This window comes from Vanellus vanellus (assembly GCF_965231255.1).
Source record: "Vanellus vanellus genome assembly, chromosome: Z".
In the NCBI taxonomy this organism is placed as follows: Eukaryota; Metazoa; Chordata; class Aves; order Charadriiformes; family Charadriidae; genus Vanellus; species Vanellus vanellus.
Window position 1 is genome coordinate 11,443,009 of NC_138908.1, and position 25,995 is coordinate 11,469,003.

At 43.7% G+C, this 25,995-nt stretch overlaps 1 protein-coding gene across 1 annotated transcript in view; it reads left to right on the plus strand.

Annotated features, from left to right (window-relative positions):
- Positions 1–810: 810 nt before the first annotated feature.
- The window catches only part of MUSK (muscle associated receptor tyrosine kinase), a gene marked incomplete at both ends in the record, with an annotated part of 53,435 nt that continues 28,250 nt past the window's right edge, over positions 811–25,995 (plus strand). The window contains 5 exons of the mRNA XM_082497137.1: positions 811–889; positions 5,171–5,297; positions 8,530–8,681; positions 10,091–10,218; positions 10,741–10,882. Of these exons, the coding sequence (XP_082353263.1) occupies positions 811–889; positions 5,171–5,297; positions 8,530–8,681; positions 10,091–10,218; positions 10,741–10,882 (628 nt within the window). The remainder of the gene's footprint in view (positions 890–5,170; positions 5,298–8,529; positions 8,682–10,090; positions 10,219–10,740; positions 10,883–25,995) is intronic.

Genomic DNA, 25,995 nt, shown 5'->3' on the forward strand with positions numbered 1-25,995 from the left:
TTAATGTCAGTACCCACTAGTCATATTTCCCTACAGCAATGCCTCTACCCTTGCCCAAACTGCCTGGGCTGATGGTGGTGTTGAAATGAAATGCTCCATTTCTCCCAGCATATAACTGTTGCTCCCTCTGTGGGTATTCAGTTTTTTTGGGGTCTGTTTCCAGGACAAGGCTCTGCTTTTTCAGTGTGCTGCAACAGTTCTCAAACACTGGCAAACTCCTTGGCAAAGAAGGGCGCTTTTGGTCCCCAATGCCAACCTCTCCTGCTTCAGCAAATACATCTGTTAAGAAAAGAAATGCTATCAGCAGGACAACAGGTGGCATATTGCAGCCAATCATGAAAGGTTATAATAAGACAGAAGGAACGCGCGTGTGAGAGAGAGAGAAGAAAAAATGAAAAAGAGGGGGACTAAGCTGAAAGAAAATACAGTGGCATGCATTTTTCCCACTACTGACCTTACACGGTGCTGAAATAAAGGGCTGGTGACTTTGCAGTGCTGGTGTAGGGTACTGCCCTGGAAATGCATTTGCCCATTGTACTCCTCTCTGTTTGCTTAGAAGGAATTCAGAAGGGATTTGCTTTCTCTTGTTTCACGAGCCCCACACTTTCACACTGACCGAAGTGGATACGCACCAGCTGGCCACGTCCATCACCGCCACCGGGTGGGAGAATTCCTGATTATACTTAGATCCTGCAGACCCTGCTTGGTCATTAACGGAGAAGCTCTGCTCGTGCACCGTCGTCAGAAATGCAGCCGGACAGGAGCTCCGCACGCCTCGCCTGAAAGAGCTGGGTGTCTTCTGGATCAAACATGAATGACCTGCTGAAGGTGCCCCTGGTGCACGTCCTCACCCTGGCAGCCCTCAGCTTGGCCGAGACGCTCCTGAAAGGTTTGCTTGGAGGCCTTGTGCCCTATTTTGCTTCTGCCACTTGCTGAAGGAGGTTTTGCACAGGGGAAGGTGTCTCTGGTAACGGTGGGTGGTGTGGTAGCGTTCTCGGAAATGAAAAACATACGCTGCTTTCAGTGATCACTTCACTGCTTTTAGAATGATAGGAGTGAAAATAATCTCATATTTGTGTCTGGGATTGAAGATTCTTTGTCTAGGAAGAGCGCATAGTCCTGTTGCAATGGGCGGGGGAGACTTTTGGGTTCAGCTTGGGTGGGATGGACATTTCTCATGTCAAAGGAAGCTTACAGGTTTTGATGGCTGGAAGCACCCATCACCACAGAGCCCAGGATTTGTGGTGTTCTGCATGAGCGTGTATGCTTTTAAATACATAAAGCTCAAAGAAGTAATAAATAGCTATAATGTCTTTACAGACTGTGTGTGTATAAATACAAATATGCATGGTTTGTACTGCATATAACATAAAAGTTATTTTATGTTCTTCCTCTTTTGTGTACACACATGAGCATGGACACACACACACATACTTTTAGCCAACACAAGAACTGAAAAAAATGTTTAGAAAAGTCTTTGAGGTACAAAGTACAACAGTGGTCTGCTGGACGTACTGTCTAGTAACCCTGTGGACAAAAGATTTTGCTGCACAGTGATTGTCAGGAGCCATTCAAAACATACCAGAAAATTTGCAGCTTCAGGAAAACAAAAAAAAAAAACCTCAAGGAGGATGCCAGTATTCACGTGTTAGGCCCGCATTGCTGCTCTTGCAGGGCTGTGCTCTTTCAATTGTTAGACAGGTTGGCCTCAAACTACAAGAGAAAAAATAAGGTCTCTTCTTTATAAAGAACTTTGGAAATAAAAATGTTAATTATTTCCTAAGGCACTAGAATAAGTTGGTGAACCCGGGTCTTTTTGAAAGCTGTTGTAAGACAAGATTGGAGAGACAAGAGAAAAATAAAGAGGAATCGGACTGATTTTTTTTTTCCTGGTGGCACAGTGCAATGAAGATATACACATCCTTTCCTAAAATGTCACGGGTGGCTGAGTTGCCTTGTTCCTGAGAGAGTCTAGGCGTGGCTACAGCCCAGCAGTGCCCTGTAGAGGTTTTGCAGTGTTAGCTTGAAACACCATTGAATGGTTTTTGACCAGAGGACCTGCAGTATCTCCAGGCATCTGCAATGCTGCAGGGGAGACCAGCGCTCTGATTTCCGCTTTGTTTTGTTTGCCGGCCTTGTTTTGTTTCGAAAGTGTGAATCCAAAACCAAAACCAAGCAATTTGGGAGCTTCTGATGGTCTGGGGGTAGAAGGGGATTTGGCTTTCTCATGGGCCCCGTGACCAGCCTTGGGTCATTTTGCTATCTCGGGACACTACAGCTGACACCCACAAAAACGGCACCTGTGTGGTGTTACAGATATGTAAGTTAATTGATTTTCAGTGTTATTTAAAGCCACAGGGTTACCTAAAAAATGTCAGAGAGCCCCAATAGATGTGCACGGAAAGGTCTGGGGCCATTTCTATATGCCGATAGATATAGCCATACATTGTGTGGATTTTATTTTGCCACATTAATATCTGGTAAAGAAGGCATCGTAAGTTTTTATTGCTTTCCTGAGAAAATGGACTGACACCAACACCTGAGCTTTTTGGATGGCTCTTAGAAGCAGGCACCCTCTCAGCCATTTTGGGGCTCTCTCTCCGCCTTACGACAAAATGGCGGCATGCTTGCTGTCCCCTTGCACAGACACGCCGCGTGTCCTCCAGCCTTGTGCCCTCTCCCCCTCACCCTTACTGCAGGAGCACTGCTTCCACCTCCCTGCTGGCCCGGCACTGGGTTTTAATATCGGAAAGGTAAAAAAGAGTGTAAGATAAAATGATACATTGCTGCTGTTGTACTGGTTGCTCTTCAAGGATGCTTTGGGGAGGCAGGTGTAAAAAAAAAAGTCCCCTTTCCACTTTTACTATAGGCAAAGTGCATTTTCTAGGAGCATGGGGCTTGATTCTGCCCTAAGAGCTGTGTATTGGCTTTTGGGAGACACCACATCAGACCTCGGTGCTGGCTTTCAGGAGATGGCAGATCAGACCCCATGTAGGCAATATTGCTAAGAACAATTCTGTCATAAGTTGAACTAAAGAGATACCATGAAAGTACGTAACTGTTGCTAGCGAATTTATTTAATATATAAAACTGACAGGCCTTGTTTGCCCAAAGAATAAAATACTGTTGTTACGCATACTGGCTTTTGGTACAAATCTAACTTTATTCTTTGTGAGAATGGCCATGCTTATTTTGACAACACAGTTATAAAACTGATTGCTTTGACTTTTGGTTACTGTGAAAATTTGCATTTCTCAGGGTTAAAAAAGCATCCTTCCAGACATCAAGGCATGTGGACAACAGCAATAAAAACATACTATATAAAATTAGATTGTAAAACTTCATTTCAGCCAGGCTTAATGCCATCAAAACGCAATAAACTCTGTCACGACATAGCAATGTCCCCTTTGAAGTAGACAGGATAACCATCGGTGGCGGTTATTCTCCTCAGTCAACCTTCAGCAGCAGGGAAATTTAGGCTTTACAAAAATCTTCCACTCTGTTTCGCTGGCATGGGATTCATCTGGGGTGCAATATGGATGATTACTTCTACCTCGTGTGATCCCGAATGACCCCAAAAATTGAAGCCTGATACAGTTTGAAGTAGTGATCTTAAACAATGAATCTGTCACAGATGTGTCTTAACTAATGTTTTGTTAAGATAATCTTTATTGCTACCTTCAAATGGTGGCTTTAAGATCTTTTTATATAAGTACAGTCAATACCAATCATTCAGTCTGAAGTCATATAATCTAGAAATATTATTAAGGCAGCTTTGTTCTAATGACATTTCAAAAGCTTTAGGTTGTTTACATAAACCTGATAGTGGAAGCCTATCGTTTCATCATTTAGCCTCATTCCAGCTGAACTCTAATGACATTCTAATTTTTACTCCCATGTAAATTGAGAAGGCATTAAGGTGAAGGTTTTCTCGTTATTCTCTGTCACTTACATTGGAGCGTCTTGTATTTTTCCCCTTTTTTTTAGGAGGGAGGGGTAAAATTGATGTAGTTTATTTTTTGCTTGAATTTAAATCTTGCTGTACTGAGGACAGCCAGCAGATACAGTGTGGGCAGGATTTTCCTGTGAAAAGACACACAGTGTGCCAGATACTGCTACAGTCAGAGACGAACAGGAAGATTCTTGCATCCGCTGTACATTTTCAAGGTGGTGTTTCAGGGACATGGTATGAAACTAGTTCATCTCAGCTCAGCTGTCAATGATATCCAGTCCAACAAATATTGGACGTGTGTCTCTCGCAGCCATAGATTAAAAGTCATTCAAGCGTCTTTGGAGGCAATGGCTACAATGCACACCACGCACAGGAAAAGTGATTTGCGTGGCGTATCCTTTGATCCCTTCCAGCCATACTTCAAGTCTTTTACCAAGGCAATGGAAAATGCTTCTAAACATACATTCAAATAATGTATGGCGACAGGTCTGTGATAATAAGCATCAGACATAGCTATTAGACTTCTAACCCTGTTGCTACTTGGTTAGAAAAGGTGAGAAAAAGAGAATGTGTGCTAGTCACGCCACAAATCTGGAAGACCTGAAGGGCCTTTACGAGACTGGCTCTGAAAAAGATATAACAGGTTTTTTTTTAAAAAAAACCAGATAAATAGTTGAGTGGAACAACTCCTGTATGTGTGATGAAGAAGTCCAAATCTCATGCATCATGCATTAATAAGGAAGCACTGTGCCCACTCCAAGGGCAGGTCAGCTTAGCTTCAATTAGTGTGCTGTTCCTTGCACTTCCAGCCCATGCAATGCCACCCCTGTAGCAGGGGGACAGCCTCACTGCTGTCCTCACCGTATGCCACCTGGTGCTGTGCACCTTGGGGGAGGGGAGGGTTAGAAAGAAGGGACACATTGGACACATTGTTGGAGCTGCCCCATGCTTGGGTCGCTCTGTTTTGGACACTATAGAGAGAGCACAAGGGAAAATGCAAAACCTGCAGCAAACAGCAGAAGGCTGCAGCTGCAAATGCAGAGGGATATCCGTTACGGTGAACGCATGGAGGGTGTGCAACGCACTTCTGCGCTGGGGAAAAAGCCATGGAGTCACCCTGCAGGGACGCAGCTACTTCCGCCAAAGGGGTCTGGCAGGCTTTGTGCCTCTCTCCAGGAAGCATGGGGAGGTTTTCTCATTTTCTTTTCCTTCGTGCAGCTCCCTTGATCAGCACTCCTCTGGAAACTGTGGATGCACTGGTAGAGGATGTCGCCAAGTTTATCTGCGTAGTGGAGTCATACCCTGAGCCAGAGATCACCTGGACGCGCAACAGCATTCCCATCAGGTAGGGAGCAGCCCCAGACCTCTCCAGCATCTTCTACCAAAACTGTCAGTGCTTTCCTTCATGGTAAAGGAGATATCTGGAAACATCCAAATCAGTCTATGGCAGGGAAGAGGGTGAGTGGCTGTAATTCTATAGGAATCTATGTTCCTCAGGGAGTGATGGGAGCACCTGGGGGAGCACTCTTGCAGCTTCACACAGTTGAGCTTGGAGACAGTTGGTTTCTGCTGCAAGGTATGCAAGGAGGTTGCTCTCCAGCTTCAGACAATGCAATCTGCTCTGTTCCTCAGTTTATGCATATACGATACTGTATAAAAGGAGCACTGCCAGCCTTGTTGCCTGAGTGTCTGCAATGTACTTGAAAACTTTGCATGGAAAGTATTGTATCATGCCATTCTTGTTTGCTTCTCATTCTGGATCTGACCATAAGAAACTGGTTTCTCATTGTTGTGCACTGTCAGACATTAATCACCAGGTATCAAGGTGCTGCCAAAGAGCCTTGGAAACATGTTGTGGAAGTTGCTGCCATTGCTTTAGCTCTGTTGCTGTAGACAGGCTCTTGCAAAGTAAACTGTACTTGATCTTCCAACTCTGAAAACACATTATATCTGCTACATGGCTTCACATCAGTTTCTTTTTCTAGATCACTGTTAGTGACTCCCTCTGTAAGGAAAAATCACAGAACAGTCTCCAGAAAACACAGTTAAGGCCCATTCTCCGCAAGAGAAGATCATGTTAGGCAGATGTTCACCTGAAGGACTGTTCCTGCTGTTGGGGTCAAGCATCCAAAAAGCCCTTGAACCACTGGCTTGGAAAACTCCAAATAAATCAGCAGCTGAAGGAGGTCTAACTGCTAGAAAGACCATTTTAGAATAGGAGAAAAGCAGAATGCTACACATACGCACGCTGGCTTTCAGAAATCTGTTTTTCATTGCCTGCAACAGAACCCAGCAAAACCCCAGCAAAAACCCAGCAAAACCCCTAACCCTCTGACCCTGGCCTTGTTGCAGAATGGAGGTCTGAATTCCCATGGACGTTATTTCCAAATCAGGTCACTTTTCTTCTAATTCTTTCCCCATCAGTGACATCATGCCTGAAAATCAAAGCTAGGAGAGGAATCCATTCATGCAGGACCATGGAGATTACATGCCTTTCTCTTCCCACGGTCTTTAAAATGTCGTTCTCTCTGTGTTCTAAGATCGTATGAAAACCAGGTTGTTTCTTACCCCAGCCCCTACTTCCAGAAGTCCAACACACCTTTCTAAAAGCCATCCCACTCTCTCTGAGACGCAGTGCCTTTTTCACAACAGTGACCAAAAAGGCAAATACTGATCAAAAAAGCTCTGCTGGTGAGGCCGGAGAGCCCATGTGTTTTGTTCCTTTACTGGGACTTCTGAAGCAACATTAATAGCAGCAACTATCTCACTTCCCAAAGCTGGGTTGGCATTAATAGTCACTGCTGGTGGATACAAAAGCTCAGACCAAAGACAGGGAAATAGATAAGCTGAAAATATTTCTGTTACTTTCCAAAAACATGGATGCAAGTATTTCCACAATGGAAAAGGATCAGATCAGTGTACTTTTTTTTTTTCTGAAAAACGCCATACAAATATATTTATGTGCCTCTCTGTGTGTATGTATCAAACTTCAAAGGAGCTAGTTATTGCAAGCAATAAATATCAATTATTTTATTTACCAAAGTTTCTTCCCTTGCCAAGGTCCCAGCATCCTGAATGGACGGCTAAGCTAACCTTCAGAACAAAACAGTATATAAACATTCAGCTTCAAAGGGAATAGTGCCAGGACAGAGGCTCTTGTCAGCACTAGTTCTGGAAGTGTCTTTCCTTTTGGCAGCAAAACTTGTGCAAGGAGACTGGCAGGTGCCCTGTGCTGAGTGAAATGGTTACCTGCCCCACCTCCCAGGACAGAGCTGCCCGGGGTGAGCCTTCCTCAGGGAAACAAGGAAATGGAGCCGGCATGTCTTTTACATGATGGATGAGTTCATTGTACTCTTTCTTCCCGAAGTGAAAAAGAGGAGGGAGATACAAGACTGAGAATAAAAAGGCTGTTGAGAGGAAATATGTGCCTGTAACACCATAAATGACACATTCAGATTACTTGGTGACTACTGTACAATTTTTAATGGTAAAAGAAAAACCAGGACGTACTTAGGCATCAGGTATTTTTAATAGCTTGGGAGACAATCTTTAAGTCAGACCCCTTTTGCTATTGTTCATCAGAATCAAAGGCCATTTGCATTAAAGCGCTTCCAAAAAACATCAACGAAGGTTTGAAAATCAAACATGGAGAAATTTATGAAATGTTATGCAAATCTTGTTCCACTGGAGTTTTACCATATTTTTCCAGTTTTGCAATGAAAATCAGAGATCAGCCCTCTACTTTCTCACTGCCTTTCTTTCTGCCTCTCCTTTGCTTTCGCATACACGCACACCCCATGCTCACACAGGATTGGTCTTTGTTCCGCAGACTTTGTTATAATATCCCATGCCTTTGTTGCTCCAACTTTAGGGCTTTTCTTGACTTCTCTAAAGTCTCCAGGTTAAAGCCTGTTGTCATTAAACTATAGCTATCCTTGCATCCTTTAATCTTTAGATGGCTTCCTTTCTTCAGCACGTTTCTTGTTTGTTGGGTTGTTCTCTCCCCTCCCCCAACACTTTTATAGTTTGAAAAAATAGACAAAACCAGTCCTGGATGCAGACACAAAAATACTTGGGTTTTGGTTTGTGTCTTTTTCACAACAGTAAAAATCTTTCCATAACATTTTCTGTTTAGTAAAAGATTTTTTTCTTTAAACCAAAGAAGTTTTCTTTAAAAAATTCAGCCAGTTCCAGTTCCTATATAGGTAGTCCCTCCCTTGCACTGAGTGACTGTACCTAAACCAGGACCCAGCTGGATAATATTACTTGTGCTCATGCCTGTCCTTGGCCAGACAGAAACCCATGGTACCTAGTTACTTTAGCAATACCTGACTGAAGGAAGAATTGCCACCATGCTGGTGTCAGTCAGGAACTGCATGGTCTAGTAAGGACCACACCAAATCTTAAGGGTCAACTCAACATTTTCAGTGCCTTCCCTTCTCTTTGCAGGTTGAAAATAAAAAGTATAACATATTTCCAGTTCTTGTGCCGTCAGTGTTCCGCAGATGCAGATGCAATTCCCCCTCTCCATCCCTGGCTGTCCCCCCACCTCTGACAATCTGTACTGTGCCCTGCAGGCTGTTTGATACCCGGTACAGCATACAGAGGAATGGGCAGCTCCTGACCATTTTGAGTGTGGAGGACAGTGATGATGGGGTGTACTGCTGCACGGCGGATAATGGGGTTGGAGTGGCTGCGCAGAGCTGTGGAGCTCTCCAAGTGAAAATGCGTAAGTAGGAATGTAATTTCTTCCTGACACCATGTGAGTGGGTAACTGAGAACCTGAGCAGACCCCCAGGTATGGCCCTTGGGGGTCTGTGTTCAAAGCAGACCCCTGTTCCTGTGGCACTGGGTGCAGTCCCTTGGGGCAGAGACATGGCATATTGGATGGTATCTTAACTAAAAGCAGTTGTGATTATTCACTTTGAATAACACATGCTTGTTGGCATAGCAGAGGATAAAAAAATGATACTTTGAAGAACGCCCTTTGTACAAAACTTCATAAACGCAGGACAATTTGATAGATTAGACCTCCATAGCAATGTTGCATAAATCCCTTGTGAATTTTAAACATAAGATTTTGCTAATCAGATTTATGTCCGAGGATGGCAAAAGCAAGTAAATGATGCTCAGATGTTCTTAATAGCAATCTTGAAAGGTCTGGAGCACCGTGGTGTAAATCTCATAATCCCACATGGAAGGCAGAGGACTGGTTTTACAAAGGGCTACATACGTGCTGAGCTCGGTGAAGCTGAACTCACGTGGCTGCAGTTATTTACACAAACACTTAAAAGGGCAGCTGAGATACATCCTGGCTAAAGCATCTATTAATAGGAAAGGATTTGTTTATGCTAATGAACATGACCCTCCAGGTCTGGTAATTCTGGGGCTCTCCAGCACCCCGGTTGCCTGCAGGTGCGGGCCAGAAGGTGACGGTCTCTGAAGGTTGTTTTTCTGCTGGTTCAGTATTGTGCAAGGGAGGCAAAACTTCAAATCTCCCAAAACACTGGGATGAAGATCTTTTTTAATCCCAGCTCAGAGTAAGCCAAGCCATGTTTTAATTTGAGTAAAATGAATTAAAATTTGTCCCATATTAACTTTAAGGGAGTTTGACTGTTTTTTTCTGTAAGGATCCTTTCCCCTTTTTACTAACCTAGTTATAAATCCTTCAGTTAGGGAGATTAATTGAGTTTACATGCCCTTCTTGTTGAGCTAGAGACAAGCCTGGGTTAAAACTATTTCAAAACCAACTCACTCCAGATCAAGCTTTCACACAAGACACTGTTTATTCAGTGAAGAATGTCAAAACCTGGAATGCAAACGTTCTTCAATATTGGAAATACTCTTATCTGGATTTGGATTTTAGCCCAAGCCCCAATTCAACCGACTGTCAGACTCCCCTCCTGAAAATAAATAATTATGCAAGTTAGCTGCTTTTGTGTCCATAAACTGAAACTCTAAATGCTGTACATAAGAAAGGTTTTTTCTTTCCAAGGCAGCTCCTGATCTACTCAGACCACTCTCTTTCAGCAACGTACAGAAAGAGCAGCAGAGATTTTGTTGTCATTTCTGAACTTGTCCTTTTCTAGTACTCTTAGCCTCAGTTTCAACTTTAATTTTTGACTTTTAAAAATTTAGGACCCAAAATAACCCGACCGCCTATAAATGTGGAAATAATAGAAGGGTTAAAGGCTGTTCTTCCATGCAGTACAATGGGAAATCCAAAACCTTCTGTTTCATGGATCAAAGGAGAAACAGTTGTAAAGGTGAGTACAGAATGAAATTTAAGTAATGTTAACTATTCACTAAAGGTACTGTGTTAAAATATTAGCGTTAATTATGGCATTTGTAAATTCTAGTTGCTGGGAAGCAAGCATTTGGAAAATCCAGGGCTCATCTCATAAATGTCTACATCTGTAATAATTCTGCCTATAAACCAAACATTCTCTGTGTATCTATATTTTATGTTGCATATATTTATTACTACTAACCGTAGCCAAATGCTGCTGAATGCACTGTGAATGTTCTCATAAATAAGAGCTACTGAGCCTCTCAGCTAAGATTCAGGGCTCTTTTGCAGCTATAATACACTGATCTGCAAAAAAAGAGACAGGTGAGTGTGTCATGACAATGTTGAGCTGGAAGAGCTGGCCCCAAATCCTTCAGCTGTAAGACAACACAAATAATTTTCGTGCGTGCAAGCCCAATCTTTGCAAGTGGGTATATGGTGCTGTTTGCGTGCAGCCTGCACGTAGAGCCCTCATCTCAATCCCTCCTTCCTCTGGCAGGAGAATGCTCGCATTGCTGTCCTTGATTCAGGGAATTTAAGGATCCACAATGTTCAGAGAGAAGACGCAGGACAGTACCGATGTGTAGCCAAGAACAGCTTGGGCACAGCCTATTCGAAACCCGCAACGGTGGTAGTGGAAGGTGAGTAACCCTTGCACTGGCCTCCAGGTCCACATGCCAGCTCCTTGTATGTACCTGTTTAGCTTGAATTAACCCGAAGTATCACATTAATGTTGACAAAAACGTCCTAGGGCAAAACAAACATCCTTTTTACCAAAAAGGCAGAAGAAGGGATAGGAAAGCAGAGTGAGAAAGTTTGTCCCACACCTGCTCCTATTGCTGGCTGATGGTGAAAGGACATGTCCTTGTCCATGGCTTCTGAGGCTCTGGTGGGGTATTTGTCTGAGAAAGGACTCCCACATATGTTTTCCCTTCTGACTGATGCTTTTCAAGGTGCCAGCTTGTTTCTTGTTTGAAAAGTCCCACCAGACCCGTGGGTTATACACTATGGGTTGTGGAGATGGACAAGTAGAAAGCTGATGGCCCTGGAAACTTGCTGCAGAGAGCCTGACCGGAGAGAGCTGCAGCTGCAAACAGTGAAGCATTTTACATCATTATGTATATGTCTTTCTCCCTTTCCTCTGAGTTTCCATCTGAATTGCTTGATTCTTCAGGTAAACAGAGCTTTTCTCTTTGAGGACTTGAACATTTTCTGCCCACTAAACCAAACACCGAACTGATTTTTCAGTTTCTGGTCTTTATGTGCTCGGTGTCTGTCTTGTGTTTACAGAAGGTGTTTGCTTTGTGGTATGAATCATCACCAGTTTCAGAGTGCTGAGATCAGTGGACTACAGGGGAACCCCAATGTAGGCAATGAAGCAGTCAATATTCCTGAATCCTATAAGAGAAGTTGGGTTAAGCAAGGTTTTGTGGAGTGGGAAGAGAGATGACTGACTCAGTAGATGAACTAATTTTTATATCATATTCAGAATGACTGTACTGCAGAAAGTGGAGAAAGGTGTCCACTTGCCTAGGAAGCTTGTTGTAAAGATTTGAGATTACATCTGGCCTGGGACTATCAAAGGCTACTTAGGGTGCAATCCCATTTCTAAAAGGACCATTGACTTTCTTCTGGGAGCAGGATCAGGTGTATTAGATCCAAGTACAAATTACTGTAGGTCTGTTGTTTCCCCCCAAAATGCATTATTTTTTCAGTTTTTTTTTTTTGTTTGTTTTTGGTTTTGTTTTTAATATTTACATGTATAGGCTTCAAGTATGTTAGAAATTCCTTAAATAGCTTTAAAACAGGGAGGAAGCTATTCCTAATCTAGATTCAGAGCTGTACTACTCCTGAGCTCAAAGCGATGAGGCAAACTGAAGACACTTGGATCTGGCTGTAAACAGCTTGGGTCCTGGGTTTTGGTTTGGCCCCATCATTGAGACAGTGGACGAAGTCTTGTCAAGAATTAACTGCGAATGGCAAATACTTGGTGCCATGTGTACAACCCCTACCTGCCCCCCTGCTTCCCCCCTCCCCCCCCAACCTTTTTATGCTGAAGGGCCTGAGGCACTGGGATTGCTACGGAATCTCCCAGAGCCAGTTAGGGAATCTAAAAATGGGCTGGAACCGCACCAAAATTTGGGCTGCTAAGGTTGATATCTTGTTTTGTCCCTGTCTCCAGAGTTATGCAGCCGCCTGTTAATTCAAGGAATGACAAAATAATCCACAAATATCCTACTACCAAAGGAGAGCCTGTGTATGCTCTTTTTAAAACGAGGAAGATTAGTTCTTAATTAATCAATGGGAGCTCAGTGCTCCCACACAAACTATCCCCTCATGTTCCATTCATGTGTTGGGTGAACAAAGCAATGCTGTTCTCCAGACTGGCCTTTTTTTCTCTGGTAGGGCACCCATATAATATACCTCGTTTCAGGCTGCCACCCAAACTAGACCAATACATGTTTGTTTTACTTTTTTGGCTTCCAAAATCCAAAGATAATAATCCTGACTACAGCTTGCTGTGTATACAGATCCCTTCCCTTCTCAGTATTTTAAATTAATTCTCATGGATATTTAGCATACACACTTCTGCACATACCTGTGTGTGCACGCAGGTATGGGCACACACATGCATCCCCCTCATGCACCTCTTTATCATTATTTTTAGCACCCCTCCCCTTGTCCCCCTCCTACCCCCTTAGTACCAGCTTTTTAAAATATCTCCAAGTAAATAATAATCTAAAATTACTCGATGCAGCAAAATCACACTTCAGTCAGTCTTCTTTGAGCATTTACTATGTTCAGAAAACTTATGAAAATAGGCTGTTTGTAGCTTCTCTGTAATAACACTACAAAATTTTTCCTTAAACCTTCGTGCTACCATTCACTGGAGTTACTAAACTGCATAGTGTGGCTTAATATTAAAATAAAATGACTAAGCATGGCTGGTTAACTATGAATATTTAATCCCGAAGCAAATGCCTGTTCAAAGACCAGTGCAAATATTTATGCCTAGCTAAATCTAGATCAGGCGGGTCCTGATTTCTGAAAGAGGTTTCTAATTTTCTGTTGAGAGCTTCCATTTTAATGAGCTCAGCATTAGTCCTGAAATTAGTTTCAGGCACTGTTCAAAATGCAGATTTATCTAGCTTCTTGAAAGATTGACCCTCTGCCTCCTGCATGTAGTCAGGCTCCTTAACACATTTAAGGTCAGGCATGTGCTTAAATAACTTGCTGAAGCTGGGCCCAGAAACGACAGCAAGTCTTCTATATGTAAAATTATCTATGATGGATCTGATCATTCAAACGGATTATAATCTTGGCCTAAGCATTTACACCACTGAGGTGCCTCACAGTCTTCTTGTCTGGTTTCAGCGGTCCAGGGTAAAACAGTTTGAAAAGTGCTGCTATTTTGATTTTCCAAATATTTTTTCTCCATTTCTTGTCGGCTCTTCTCACCATTTATAATACTTGCCTCTATTCATTACTTTAGTATTTTTAAAGCTTTATTATTTTTAAAGCAAAGCTGAAATAACTTGAAGAACAATTTTAGGTGAATATTCAGGTGCAGTTCTTGTCAGGAAAAAGAAAGCAGGATAGGTCTTTCTTAGTGGAATGGATTTTTCAGTTGTTCCTGATTTTCAGCAGTGAATGGAAGGAAGATGAGGATCCTCTGGGTGCTTCCCCCTGCATGGACTGGTCCCCAGCCAGCACAGCCTGCTTCCTCTCCCAGGGCATATTTGAGGCACCAGAGTTCAGGTGATGAACTAGTGAACTCTAATCAGTTAATGAGCTTTAGTGTCCAGAACTGGCTCAGGATTTTAATTACAAGGGTTGAAAAAAGCCTGTCCTTTTGGACTGTGTTTTTCCCCGAGTTTGGGACAAACCCACATGAATTTGGACATGTGATGGTGAAACAGATTCTCTCCTTAAATGGCATAATCCTTTAGGGGTGGAAATGGGATCACAGCAGACCTGACTGCTGGGTCTTTGGGAAGAGCCAACATTTCCATCAGGAACTGTGCCGAGCCCACAGACAGTGCTTCCCTCACCAAAAGGCTGCCCAGGGTGCCTGGAGGCTGTCAGGAAGAGAAGCAGAGCATGGGGCGTCCCCTTGATTTGACACAAGGGAGCAGGCACAGGAGATGAGGGATGGGGAAGGAACATAGGAGGCAAGAGCTGGCCAAGAGACCCAAGTGAGCAACCATGCAGGTAGGCAGCCCTCCTGCTGAAGGAAGGTTGCACACTAATTTTACAATCTTGGCCATTTGCCAAGAAATGTGTTTTTAATTTCCTGGAAACAACATTTCTGACCTGCAGTTTTGTATTCATTTTCTATCATCTTAAGCATTTTCCTAACTAGCTGTTTAATTGCTACATTATCAGTTTTGATAACGAACACTTCTGCTAACTCTAGAAGAGAAGAGCATTTATATACTCAGTGAAGCGGTACCTTGCCAAAGGATTTATACAAATTTCCTGTTGATTGCTGTACTGATACCCAAAGTGAATCTGTGGCTGAAAAGTTCCTGGGTGAATCGAAGGTTCAGGACTATGGTGGAATAGAAGCATTTGCTGGCTTACCTGATCGGCAGTGTACACAGATGTCTGAAGGCTGAAGTTTATTGACAAGATGTTGGCTGAGATGGCTAAGATGTTCTGTCCGGTTTTACCTGAAGATAACTTCTTTGGAAATAATGGGAGAGCAGCTATTGCCTTCAGTAATGTTAAGAGTTGTCCTCAACTGCAAAAAATTCCCATTGACGTCAGTGAAAGTTGAGGGCAGGGTATAGACTTTTAGGCTGTGCCAAGAATGCATTTCTTGGCCCTTATCTGAGCATTTGAAATCTGTAGGGTTTGCATGACAGGCAGCATTAGTGAGACATTCATCTGTTTTTTCCTTCATGCATTGGACAGCTGTTTATGTAACATAGGCTGTAGAACAGGAGGAATTTTGGTTTTCATTTCTATTTGCAGTGACATTGATCTGGTCCATTAATAGGACCAGTTCAGCAAAAGCCATGCAAGAGCTCATCAGGTTCAGATTCTGGGCTTTCTGCCTAAAACCGTGCACCCTCTGCAGTCCCCATGGCTTGACATGTGTAACAACGTTATTCTCCATACCCCATTATGTATAAATTGTATGACATTGAAAGAATAAATTTAAAGCCATGAGCTCTTGCCTGGTGAGAGGCATGGGAATATTCCTGTTATGATCATGCTTGTCACTCAGACACAGACAGAAGCTGCCTGGTAGTTTTTTTTTTAATATGCGAAATCAGTTCCACTGGATGTTTTTGCTTTAATCTCTCACTGTCTTTTCAGATGTAGTGCTTATAGACAATACTCAAAGTACAAACAACTCCTGCATCAAATAAGAAGTGTCTATTGCAAGATAGTGGTAAAGCAACACATTTCTTGATGACTTACAGGCTTGATCACCTGACCTGGGCTCTGTGTTCTGTCAGAGTTTTTTGCTCTGTTTTGGAGAATGTTTCCTTCTCTCTTTGGGGGAAGGAATGTGCCACTTTATGAACCGGTAGAATGGGCTGCTGTCCTATATGTTCTTCATTCTTCAAAGCAAAAAAGTAAAAAAGAAATTGAAAAGTTGACCATGAATTGCTTATGGGCCAGAAGTAACAGCTGTTTATAGATGAGGCATAAAGCTATAAACCACATGTTTCTTTATCAGCCTTATTTTTGCTTCAACTATGGAAAAAGCATTTTCTGGAAATGAATGGAGTTATTGCCATTAAAATGTATGAAGTATTGTGGTGGATTAGGCAGTAACACAAATGAAGGTAGAAGGTTCTCCTGGGAGGTGTCCTTCCATTCCAACAGAAGCACATGCGTGGAAGTCCTCTGTTGAGGGAAGAGAGTCTGAATTGTCTACTGTGGTTTTTAGCCTTGTGTACCAGTACTTTGTGTGCAGAACTCCTGAAAAAAAATGTTTTTATTTCCCTGGGGATGAAGAACAATCTTCCTGTTGTGCCTTTCTAGGTATTGCACCCAGCCAGTGAAACCTCTGATGTTCCCAGTTTGCACAGTGATGCAGTTTTAATCTTGATCAAGGAAGAAAAAGGCCATGGACTGTAATGTGAAAGGAAAGAGTACATAGAGGGTCCTGTTGGTTGTGCACTGAGTTAGATGCACCTCCATCTTGTGTTTTACATGAAGTTAAGCTCGATCTCCAGCCTGTGGCACCAGAGAGTTGTGGAATTCAGGAGTTTGGGAGTATAGTGTGCGATAAGGTTTAGTTTTGAAGTCATCACTATACAAAAGCATGTCTAGAAACTAGCAATCATAAATCTGTGAGGAAACAAACAAACAAATTAGCTAGGACAAGTGCTGGAAGATCTAGTGTGCTCACCAAGAAACTAACTGGATTCTCCATGGATTTAATAACATTTTTGGATCAAATCTTCCCTGCAGTTTCCAATTGGCTGAATAGGGCACTGGTGGGGGCTACTGATCCTATCTTTACCCAGGCAGTTTCATTCACCCCTCTGTTGGAGTGTTACTGCTCCACTTCCTTCTGTGCTACTATGTGACAGCACACCAAGCAAACAAATAAAAAAAAGGGGAAAAGGCAACACTCCTCATGCTCCCCTGACTTAGATGTTGTTTGTTTTTGCGTTCCAACTCTGGTAGATAGAAGTCTTTTCCTGCCCACAGTTTATTGCTTATTACTAGCTACTAAAATAATACCCTGCCACAGGCCACAAAAATGTTCCCCTATAAGCCACTTGTGAGAACTGCCTTAGCCTTAAAAATAGGAAGGTTTTCCTTGGAGAATCATCCCTTCAGAGGGATGGATCTGCCAGGACTTGGGTAGATTCAGTATATTTTTTTATTTCGATTTTTTTAAAACATTTTGCCTAATTCTTGGTGGCAGTAAGGGGACAGCAGGCTAGATGACAATAGAAAGCAGTGCCTTGCTATCTGGTTAACAGACTATGCCCATGAAGTGTAAAGCATTAGCTTCCTTCAGCTGTTTTGTCGACCTCCTATGTAGCCTGGGGACAAATCTGCATCACAGATAAATCAAAAGACAAGAAAGTCACACCATAATTCAAGTAACAAGAATGAAAGCATGTGTTTAGTCCAGCTAATCTATCAATTTGGATGGACGACATGCCAGTGATGGGCCCCATTTCAAATGAAAACTGACTCCAGATGTGCCATCCAGAAAGATTTCTACAGTTTTGTGTCAACACGCCTGTACTTGGTGTGGACAGAATAGGAAAGGGAGATACCAAGAGACCACCAAAGCAGCCAGTCAGCACTGTTACCCTGACTCTTGCCACCTTGCCCATAGATCAGCTATCCACAGGGAATCTGAATTTTTATCGGTGCCATCTTCTGAGGTAGGATGTTTTGGGTGAGATGGATTGCCAAATAGCAGACTGACAAGGAAGCTTGCAGTTTTGCATTTAAGTGCTGGTAAAGATTTCCTCAGAGAAATTCTGATAGTGACACTGATGAAGAGCGTTTGGCTCTGCTATGAGCAGAGGCAGAAACCCTGGGAAAGGATTGCCTTCCCTATACACAGTGATGCTGGTGTACGTACCTGCTGGCAGTGTCCTATGGCAGTATATGGTGAACGGTGCAGGTTGATGTTAAAAATTCCAAAACGTTTAGGGGGAGGAAGCATTATAAGGAAAGAAAATAGTACTGAGCTTGCCTGTAATTACACCAAAGTAATTGACAGGCCTCAGCAGGGTGGCATGGGTGTAACTGAAATCCCAGAATATCTCATTAAATCTCCTCCTACCTACTGCGTTCACCATAGTCATCCCGAAGTTCTCAGATGCTGCAGATATGACCATAGCCCTAATTACAGAGTAACAGGGCAAGCCGCAGGAGAAAGAAAACAGCCCCAGACCTTCAGCAAATGAACAAACAAACGGGAACTATTCAGTTTATTCCCTAGGCTTGCTCTGCTGTGACAGAGGCATGAGGTGTATCCTGCCTTTGAGTAATTGTCATGGGGTGGCTTCCTGCACTGAGGAGATGCGAAGCAGGCCTCCTGGGAGCATGAGGTTTCTGACAAGGCATACACGGCAATTCTTCTTTAATGGGCATTTAAGCCTGCTATTTCCTTTTGCAAAAACCTCTTTCCTCTAACAAAGAGTTTGGAAAGGCACTTAAAAAAATGTATGAATTTCTCACATCATTGCATGAACTGTGGTTTTAAGAAAAAAAGTAAATATTGTGGACAAAATCCCTCTGGCTTGTAAACTGTGTTGGGTAGCTAGGTAGCATGTTCTTCCTGCACAACAGAGTCGAGGATAAAGAATATCCATAGCTATCAGATAAAGGGGGCCAGAGTAAACTGAGACAACTGTCCTGAAGTGACTACCTTTTCACATGGAGAAACCAAGATAGAGCTGGGGCTGAAGATACAGAAAGAAAGGTTTTGAAGGCAACCTGGAAATTTTAAAGAATCTATTTAAAAGTCTAGTTTTGGTAAGTTGTCTGTGGACCAATACCATTTTTTCTGCAGCTGATGCCTTCTATCTTCCAAGGAACCCTTCCATCTTTCTCATTCAGGTAGCCTTGGTGGAGGTGAAAGCCTCACTCTTATTTTCCACTGTAACTGACTCTTCCAAACTGTACAACTCTAGATTTTACTTCTAGCACTAATGCCAGTTCTGGTGTCACACAATATTTCTAGAGTGTGTGTGCCTATATCGTGGAACAGAAAATATCTACAGTTGGGCTGCTCTGTGTAGGAATGGACCCCTCACATTTCTGAAATTGAATGCAGCCCCAGGCAGCCCCTCCCAGAAAAGAATAGGCAATGAAGGTGGATCTCTGTATTATGAGGCATTAACAGAGTTTTCAGTATTGAAAACCAAGCACGCATGGTGGATAAGGTGAGTAGGGAACTGACTACTTGCTATCGCCCCAAAACAAGAAACAGCCTAGCAGCTACTGCTAGCAGAACTTTAAAATAGATGAAAGGAAGTACTTTTCACATGGCATGTAATGAAATTTATGGCACTGTTGTTACCCACTGGTGGAAACCAGATGACAGGACGCTGCAGGGCTTATCTCAGTTTTGGGTATCATCTCAGGGATTCCCCATAATTGCCTGGTCCACTCCTGAAAGTGGGAGAGAGGGAGACTTGTGTGCAGCTGTGGAGATTTCAGTACATGCAGGCAGACTGGTCTTGATGGGTTGTGATCATGACTGGAATGAACGAAAGAGTCGCTCTCTGACTCAGGAGACTGGGAACTTTTTCTCCAGTCTCACACACAGTAATGGGTGATGGCAGAGTAAAATGGCACATGATGTGTCTCCGTACTGCAGAAAAGCTAGAGCACAGGGAGGTTCAGAAGGGTCTTTCCTTCAAAGAAACCAAACACATACACAAGACTAGTACTGACATGAAAAGAATTTCCTTATTCATTTCCTTGGGAAGTAATTTGAACACATTATCCTCACTTGTCCTTGAATCTGGTGTTTGCTCTGTATATAGAAATGAACACTTGTACAGAACAGGTTTTATATAGTTACACAGGATACAAGCTATCTATTTACATTTTACTCCTGGTTATTATAGCTTTGCATATTTGCAAGGTCTGCTTTTAGGATTCCAGAGACATCTACATGCAATGCAAAGTCTTTCATAGCCGCGAAGTTCCTGTGCTGGCTGATGCATTTATCATTATATGAGTCCTTCTGCTGATGCAAATTGTCCTAACATCCATAAATCTTGGAGCTCACCCTAGAATAAGGCTACCTTGAAAATCTATTGCCTTGCTAAGAGAAACTTGCTTTGATATTAGACACCGGAGCTTAGAATTTGAAGGCATATGCTTGAGGATGGAGATGATGTGGTTTTCTCCATCTCACTTCCACAGTGATGTTGAGATCTTCCAGCCTCAGGTTGCAGGTTGAGTGTCTGTGTATTGCTCTGCTGCCTGGCCTGTGCTGCATGAAGTGTCAGAACTGCTGCAAGCCCCAAACCTCCCAAATTATGTGTCAGGAGCCAGAAGAGGTTGGAGATTTTGAGGTTTTGCACGAAACATTGGTATTTCAAATGCACTGGGGGGCTCTCCTCCCAGATTACCATAACCAGGTGAGGGGCGGGCAGATGATGAAGTGCTGCTTGCTTACAGTGCTTGTGCAGCATGCTCTTCAGGGGCCCACATCTAGCAGTGCTGTCAAGAAATAATACGGTGGTTGTGTGCATTTTCTACTGCATTCATATATTTTTTTTTCTTTTGATAATCTGTATACACGTGGTTCTCTGGCAACAAGCATATTTGGACAGGGATTAAATAAAAATAGGTAAGCAAGTTGATGGAGTTAAGTGGAAGTGTCTCTTATCAGCTTTGCCTGTGGCATTTTGCTCCTCTTTGTGATTATTTGGTAGGCTTGCAAAAAGATAAATTTGCAGTTTTGATAAGAAATACTCAGAGATCAAAGTGAAATTGACCTTGCAGTTATCTTGGGATTTAATTATTAACCCAGCAGTTTTGGAAGGGGTTGGGAAGGTGACAGCACACCTTGAGCTGTGGCAAAGGTATGTGAGCTGTTCCCGTACGGAGGCGTGTGGTAAGCCATACGCAGAGCCCATCGGTGCCGCTGCCAGAGGAGTTGCTGACCGTGCTTACTGAAGAATTTGTTTGTTCTCCAAGCTGGGATTTGGTCCCACCGTGTTCAGCTGCGGAGACTGTGCCTTGCGTGTTCATCCCTGTCTCCCGGCATGCTGCTAGCTGGTGCACACAGCTCGGCGCGGCTGCCTCTGCGATCGCTGATCCATGAGCACGATGTGCGGCCTGTTCTAAGCCTTGGTATTTCAAGAATTGTTGGGATTTTACACTGATTAATTTGAAATGTCAGAAAATGCAAAGGCTGCAGCTTTCTATGTGTTTATAAACGTATTTGTCAGACCTCCCCTCATCTCTCACCATTACCTCTCCTTGACTGTCTGATTTGGACTTGTCAGGAAGAGTGAATGGATGTGAGATGAATGAATCTGAATGAGGATTTAGACGACTGGACTTCTCACTGGCAAAAGATTGCAAACACATTGGCACAAGTTTATGGTTCTTCAGAGCATATAGGTGGCAAGCATAAATGATTTTTTACGGATTAGTAAGCACAGTCCAAGCTCGGAGAACTCCTCTGTAGAGAAGGAGTCATTTCAATCTGTCACGCTTCAGGTATGAAAGAGCTATGGAAACATTGGCAAATGCAAGCAAAAAAATGCTTGCAGTTTAGCTCCTAAATGCTTACACATGAATAGTACACAGCACAAAGGCTTTGCCAGGATATTTATATCAGGAAAGTTTCCTAGGCGCTGTGCAGCTTAGCAATTCCCCCAGCAATGTAGACACATCAGTTCTCAACACAGCACCGGCTGTACCAGAGGAAAATGCCCCTTGCACATAGGAGCTGTGTTTTGCAGCTCAGCTGGAAAAAATTTTCAGTGCAAGACCTGGCCCTAATGACCCCAAAGGCCAATTTTCATGATAAAAGCAAAATATTCAGGGAAAGCGGAGCACGTTTAGATCCACTGTCTGGCAGGATGGACGCACCCGGTCTGGCTCACGTGTTAGACTGGGCTGAGACTGCGGTGGGAAGGTAGAGTGCACCCACTGTCACCAGGTGGTTGCTAACACAAGTTTAGCTCTCAGTGGCCTTATCTCGGTTTGAACTATCAGGTATTCTTCACAGTATGCCAAGATTAACAACAAGCTCTTGGACATGAGTACATGTGGATGTTGATGGGCTGGGTTGATTCACGTACATCGGCAAATGTTGCTCGTGTTCCCTGAAAGTCAAGGTTCACCAAAGCCAGTGGATGCTTTGCAAAACAATAAACCCACCCCAAAACCAGTGCTTGACTGGGCTTGGTGCATCAAAGCCAGCATTAAGTCTTATGAAACCCTGCCTAAAAGGGGTCATCCTCTTGCAGTGGGTTTTCTGTGAGCTCTGGGTATCGCTTTGTCCTTTCCTGGAAGCAGCAGCATGGCCCCAGGCCACCCAGGTGGCTGCCTGGATTCCAGTGGCCCAATCCAGCCTGCTTTAACAAAAAACCTGGCCTTACCCCGTCAGGGGGCAGGCATCTGCCAGGACTGAAGGATCGGGCCCCAAACCCTGGAAATGAAACACAGATCAGTCAAAGGCGATGGGAAAACAAAGTCACCTGGAAAGAGTTAGCCGTTCAAACTGGGGGTTGGGGGAGGGACCCTGCTTTAATCTTTTTATAGTATAAAAATTTCGTGACTGAATTAAAGCCCTACTGTTTGGACTGGATGATGTTACCTAATTCTCAGAAACGAGAGCAGCTGGCCACAGTGCAGATACCTCCTAGCAAGCCCTACAGTTCACAGCACATCATTTAGCTGGGCTGTAAAAGAAAGGACATTTATTAGGGGGCTTGGGAGTGAAACTTAACGTGCTGGCTTGGCTTTTAGCTAGCTGGATTTCATTTCCAGCTCCTCTGTTTTATTTTCCACTTAAATAAAGAAATAAATGAAGCCCTTTTAGCCCGCCTTCCAAAACTGGTTTTTGTCATGCCTTTGGGTAAATCCCATGCTGAGAGCCTGGGGGTCTTGACATGAATGTTGTTAACCTTGTGGTGATGTAGCTAAACAGGCAAAAGTCCTGTCAAAATCCAGTTCCGGGAGGATCTGGAAAAGGAGGGAAAGTAACAGAGGTGTTAAAAATCACCTGATTGTTGGGAATTTTCACTCTGAGGCAAAATGAAAACAAAACCATGTCCTGAGCCCATCAAATAACATGAATTTTACAAACACTTACTGCCATTTCCTGTTCCTTTCTCTTCCTGCCTTTCACCCGCCTCTCCCCACCAGTTGCTTAGATTGGCACCTTTGGGTTTGCCATTTCTTCCTTGCTTTTGCCTCTTTTCTTTCTTTGGGTAATACGGCGGGGGAAAAAAAAGTCATAGTTTTAGGGGCTGGGTTCCTCCATTTAGCTGCAGTACAGATTTCCTTGCTGATGCAGTTGCCAAAAGAGACCTTGAGCTCATCCTGGTGGTCCTGCCCCGCTTTGCACTGGTGGAAGGTGACACTGGCTGTTCTCACACAACCCGTCCTGGCTTTCCCACAGCACCCAAGTCTGCTGGCAACAGCAGTGTGTCAATCATCCACCTGTAGATGATGGGGCTGAGAAATAGCTGATGCTATTTTTTTTAACGCTGTTTCCCAAAGCGATGAAGAGCCCTTTGGAAAATGTGTCCTTGGATGTGCCAGTCAGTGGCACCCCAAAGTTCATCAGGACCGGGGCAGTCCAGTCCTTGTCCCAGCGCATTTCTCACTTAAAAATAAAATAATGTGAAAAAAAAACCAGGTTATTCTATTTACGGTATCTAGAGCTAAGTACTTAAGTTAAATAGCTAAACTTTAAGTGAAATACTTTTAAAAAGCATACAAATATAAGTACTTGAAATCTTAAAGTATTAAATCTGTAACTTCAATTTTGAAAGTCCTCGAAATGCTCAACAGCGGCACTGGGGGCAGCAGGAGCTTCCATTCTTCCACACTTTGGAAATCAGCTTATTTCCTTATAGGTCCACTTTTATTTAGCCATCCCTCCCCGTGCTAGATAATACACCTGCAGTACTTTCCACGAGAAACTTGTGAATGCTTAGCAGATGTGGCTGGCGATTTTTTTTACCCCTGTATTTGGTGTTCTAGGCTCGAATGGCCTGACCCTTTGCCTTCCCTATGCTGGCGGACGAGCTCTCACGCCATCAGTGTGCTGGGCTACTAAAGCAAGTGCTGTGATCAGTGGTGGCTGAGGGTCCCACGGGAATGGGGTGCAGCTTTCTGCCCTCCCCGCAGGCACTGTGCGTGCGCCGCATGAGCCGCTGCACTCGCTGTGGCTTTGCTCTCTGCCTGTCCCACTGCCGTCATTTTCAAAGCGTGCCTTTTTTCCTCCTGGCTGAAAGATCCTCGCAGATTTTGGGAGAGCAGCCGGTACAGAGGAGGGCATAGGCGCCTGTGCCTGGCACCGTCTGATGGGGTGCTGTTAATTCATCATTTTGGTATTAATTAAGCTAGGCAGGATGCGAGCAGCAGCGTTGTCCGGCGGGCGAGGTCCCAGCAGCACACTGAGAAACCAACAGCAGCATGAGAAAAGCACTAAGGGCTGTATTCTGGCTGTGGGAGCTAACGCGCTGGCTTCAGCGGGAGCCATGTGCACGTAACTGCTGCCAGGGGACAGGCCCAGAAGTTTAGTATTTCTCCGAACGAAGTATAAAAGTAATTATGAGCTTGGCCCGGGGCTCTCGGGGCTGAATTCATAACCATCTGGTGTTAATGGCCTGAAGTGAAACTTCAGGCAAAAGTTTCATTTTGCTTATTATTCGTCAGGAAAGTCCCTGGCCAGCGACTGCAGCTTTCCTCGTTAGCGGTGGAGCTTCGTACCTGCTGCCTTGCTGAGGGGCAGGGGGGACGCAGGAGCCCCGATGCTGCTCTGCTTTGACTTTAAACAAGTGGCAGAGATCATTGACAGTGAGGTCCTGCTCGGACACCACAGAGGAATTAAGAAGCTGAATATAATACATATCCTTCCACCCTTTTCATTTCACTGACATTACATCTAATCTTAATCATACCTATTCATGAGCAAAAGCTGGGTTTAGGCTGTTTGTTAACACAAATCTCAGCCCCTTCCCAGGCCAAGACTGGGTGGAAGGACTGTGGAAAGCATACACTTTTTTTATTCCAACACAAATTTGCAGATGAAGCCTTCCCATCCCAAATGGCAGGGACAGATGTTCAGTTTCTGCAGGGACCCTTGTTGGTCTCCTATTTGGTCTGCATTGGAGGTCTCCAACTCGGAGCAACCAGTGACCAGTGCACAGAGCTGCGTTGGGCAAACAGAGACACAGAAGACTGTGACATGATCAGATATGTTCGTAAGGGGGACCATACAGATAGCAAAAGTCGCTAACAAGGTATCAGGCTTGTCTGAGAACTACAAGAGAAACTCGCCAGCTTACTAAAATTTCTGATGGAGACTTTCAGTCATTGCTGTGCAGCCCAGAAGGTAGAGAGAGAGCATTACTCACTAAGCATGAGAAATTGGAGTAAGAAATGGCACAGAACTATTCAGCCTGCTTCTGCACAGACATTCAGGCATCTCCATTAAAAATTTTGCGTGAAAACTCAAATGTTCCGCATGGGAAATGTCTCTCTTCTCTGCTTTCCTCAATGTGGTCCAAGTACAGCAGCTGAAATACAGCTTGTGCAGGCCATCAGAGTTGTGTTTCTGGATTGAAATAAATTTTCAGCAAAAATAATCCCGTTCTTCTTTTCACCCTCCCACTCCCCCCAAAAATAAAATTCTTGGGGCAGGGAGATGCTTATCTTGCTTATCTTCAAACTACCCAGTAACCACATTGCCACAAAAGAAGCAAGAGCAGTAGAAATGAGAAGTCACTTTAAAAACCTGCTTTCACACTGCATTCTCAGCTTCCCAAAGTCTTTGCCAGCAATTCCCCTGTAACTTGATGTTAGACTCTCTCCCCTTAGGGCAGGTTGTCGTGGCATGGAAAATGCTGGGGTTTGCGGCTCTCCCTGGTGAGTCCTAATCACGGCGATCACACTGAGGAACTTATCTGACTGTTAACCTTCATGGTATGTGACCATGCTGGTGGTCTCCCTTGATGGTTTTGAACAAGTTTCACATGTGGTCACCCTTGGCAGGGCAGCATCGTAACTCGCTACGTATTTGCTGTAAGCTGTCCCATCTGCATGCTACCAATGA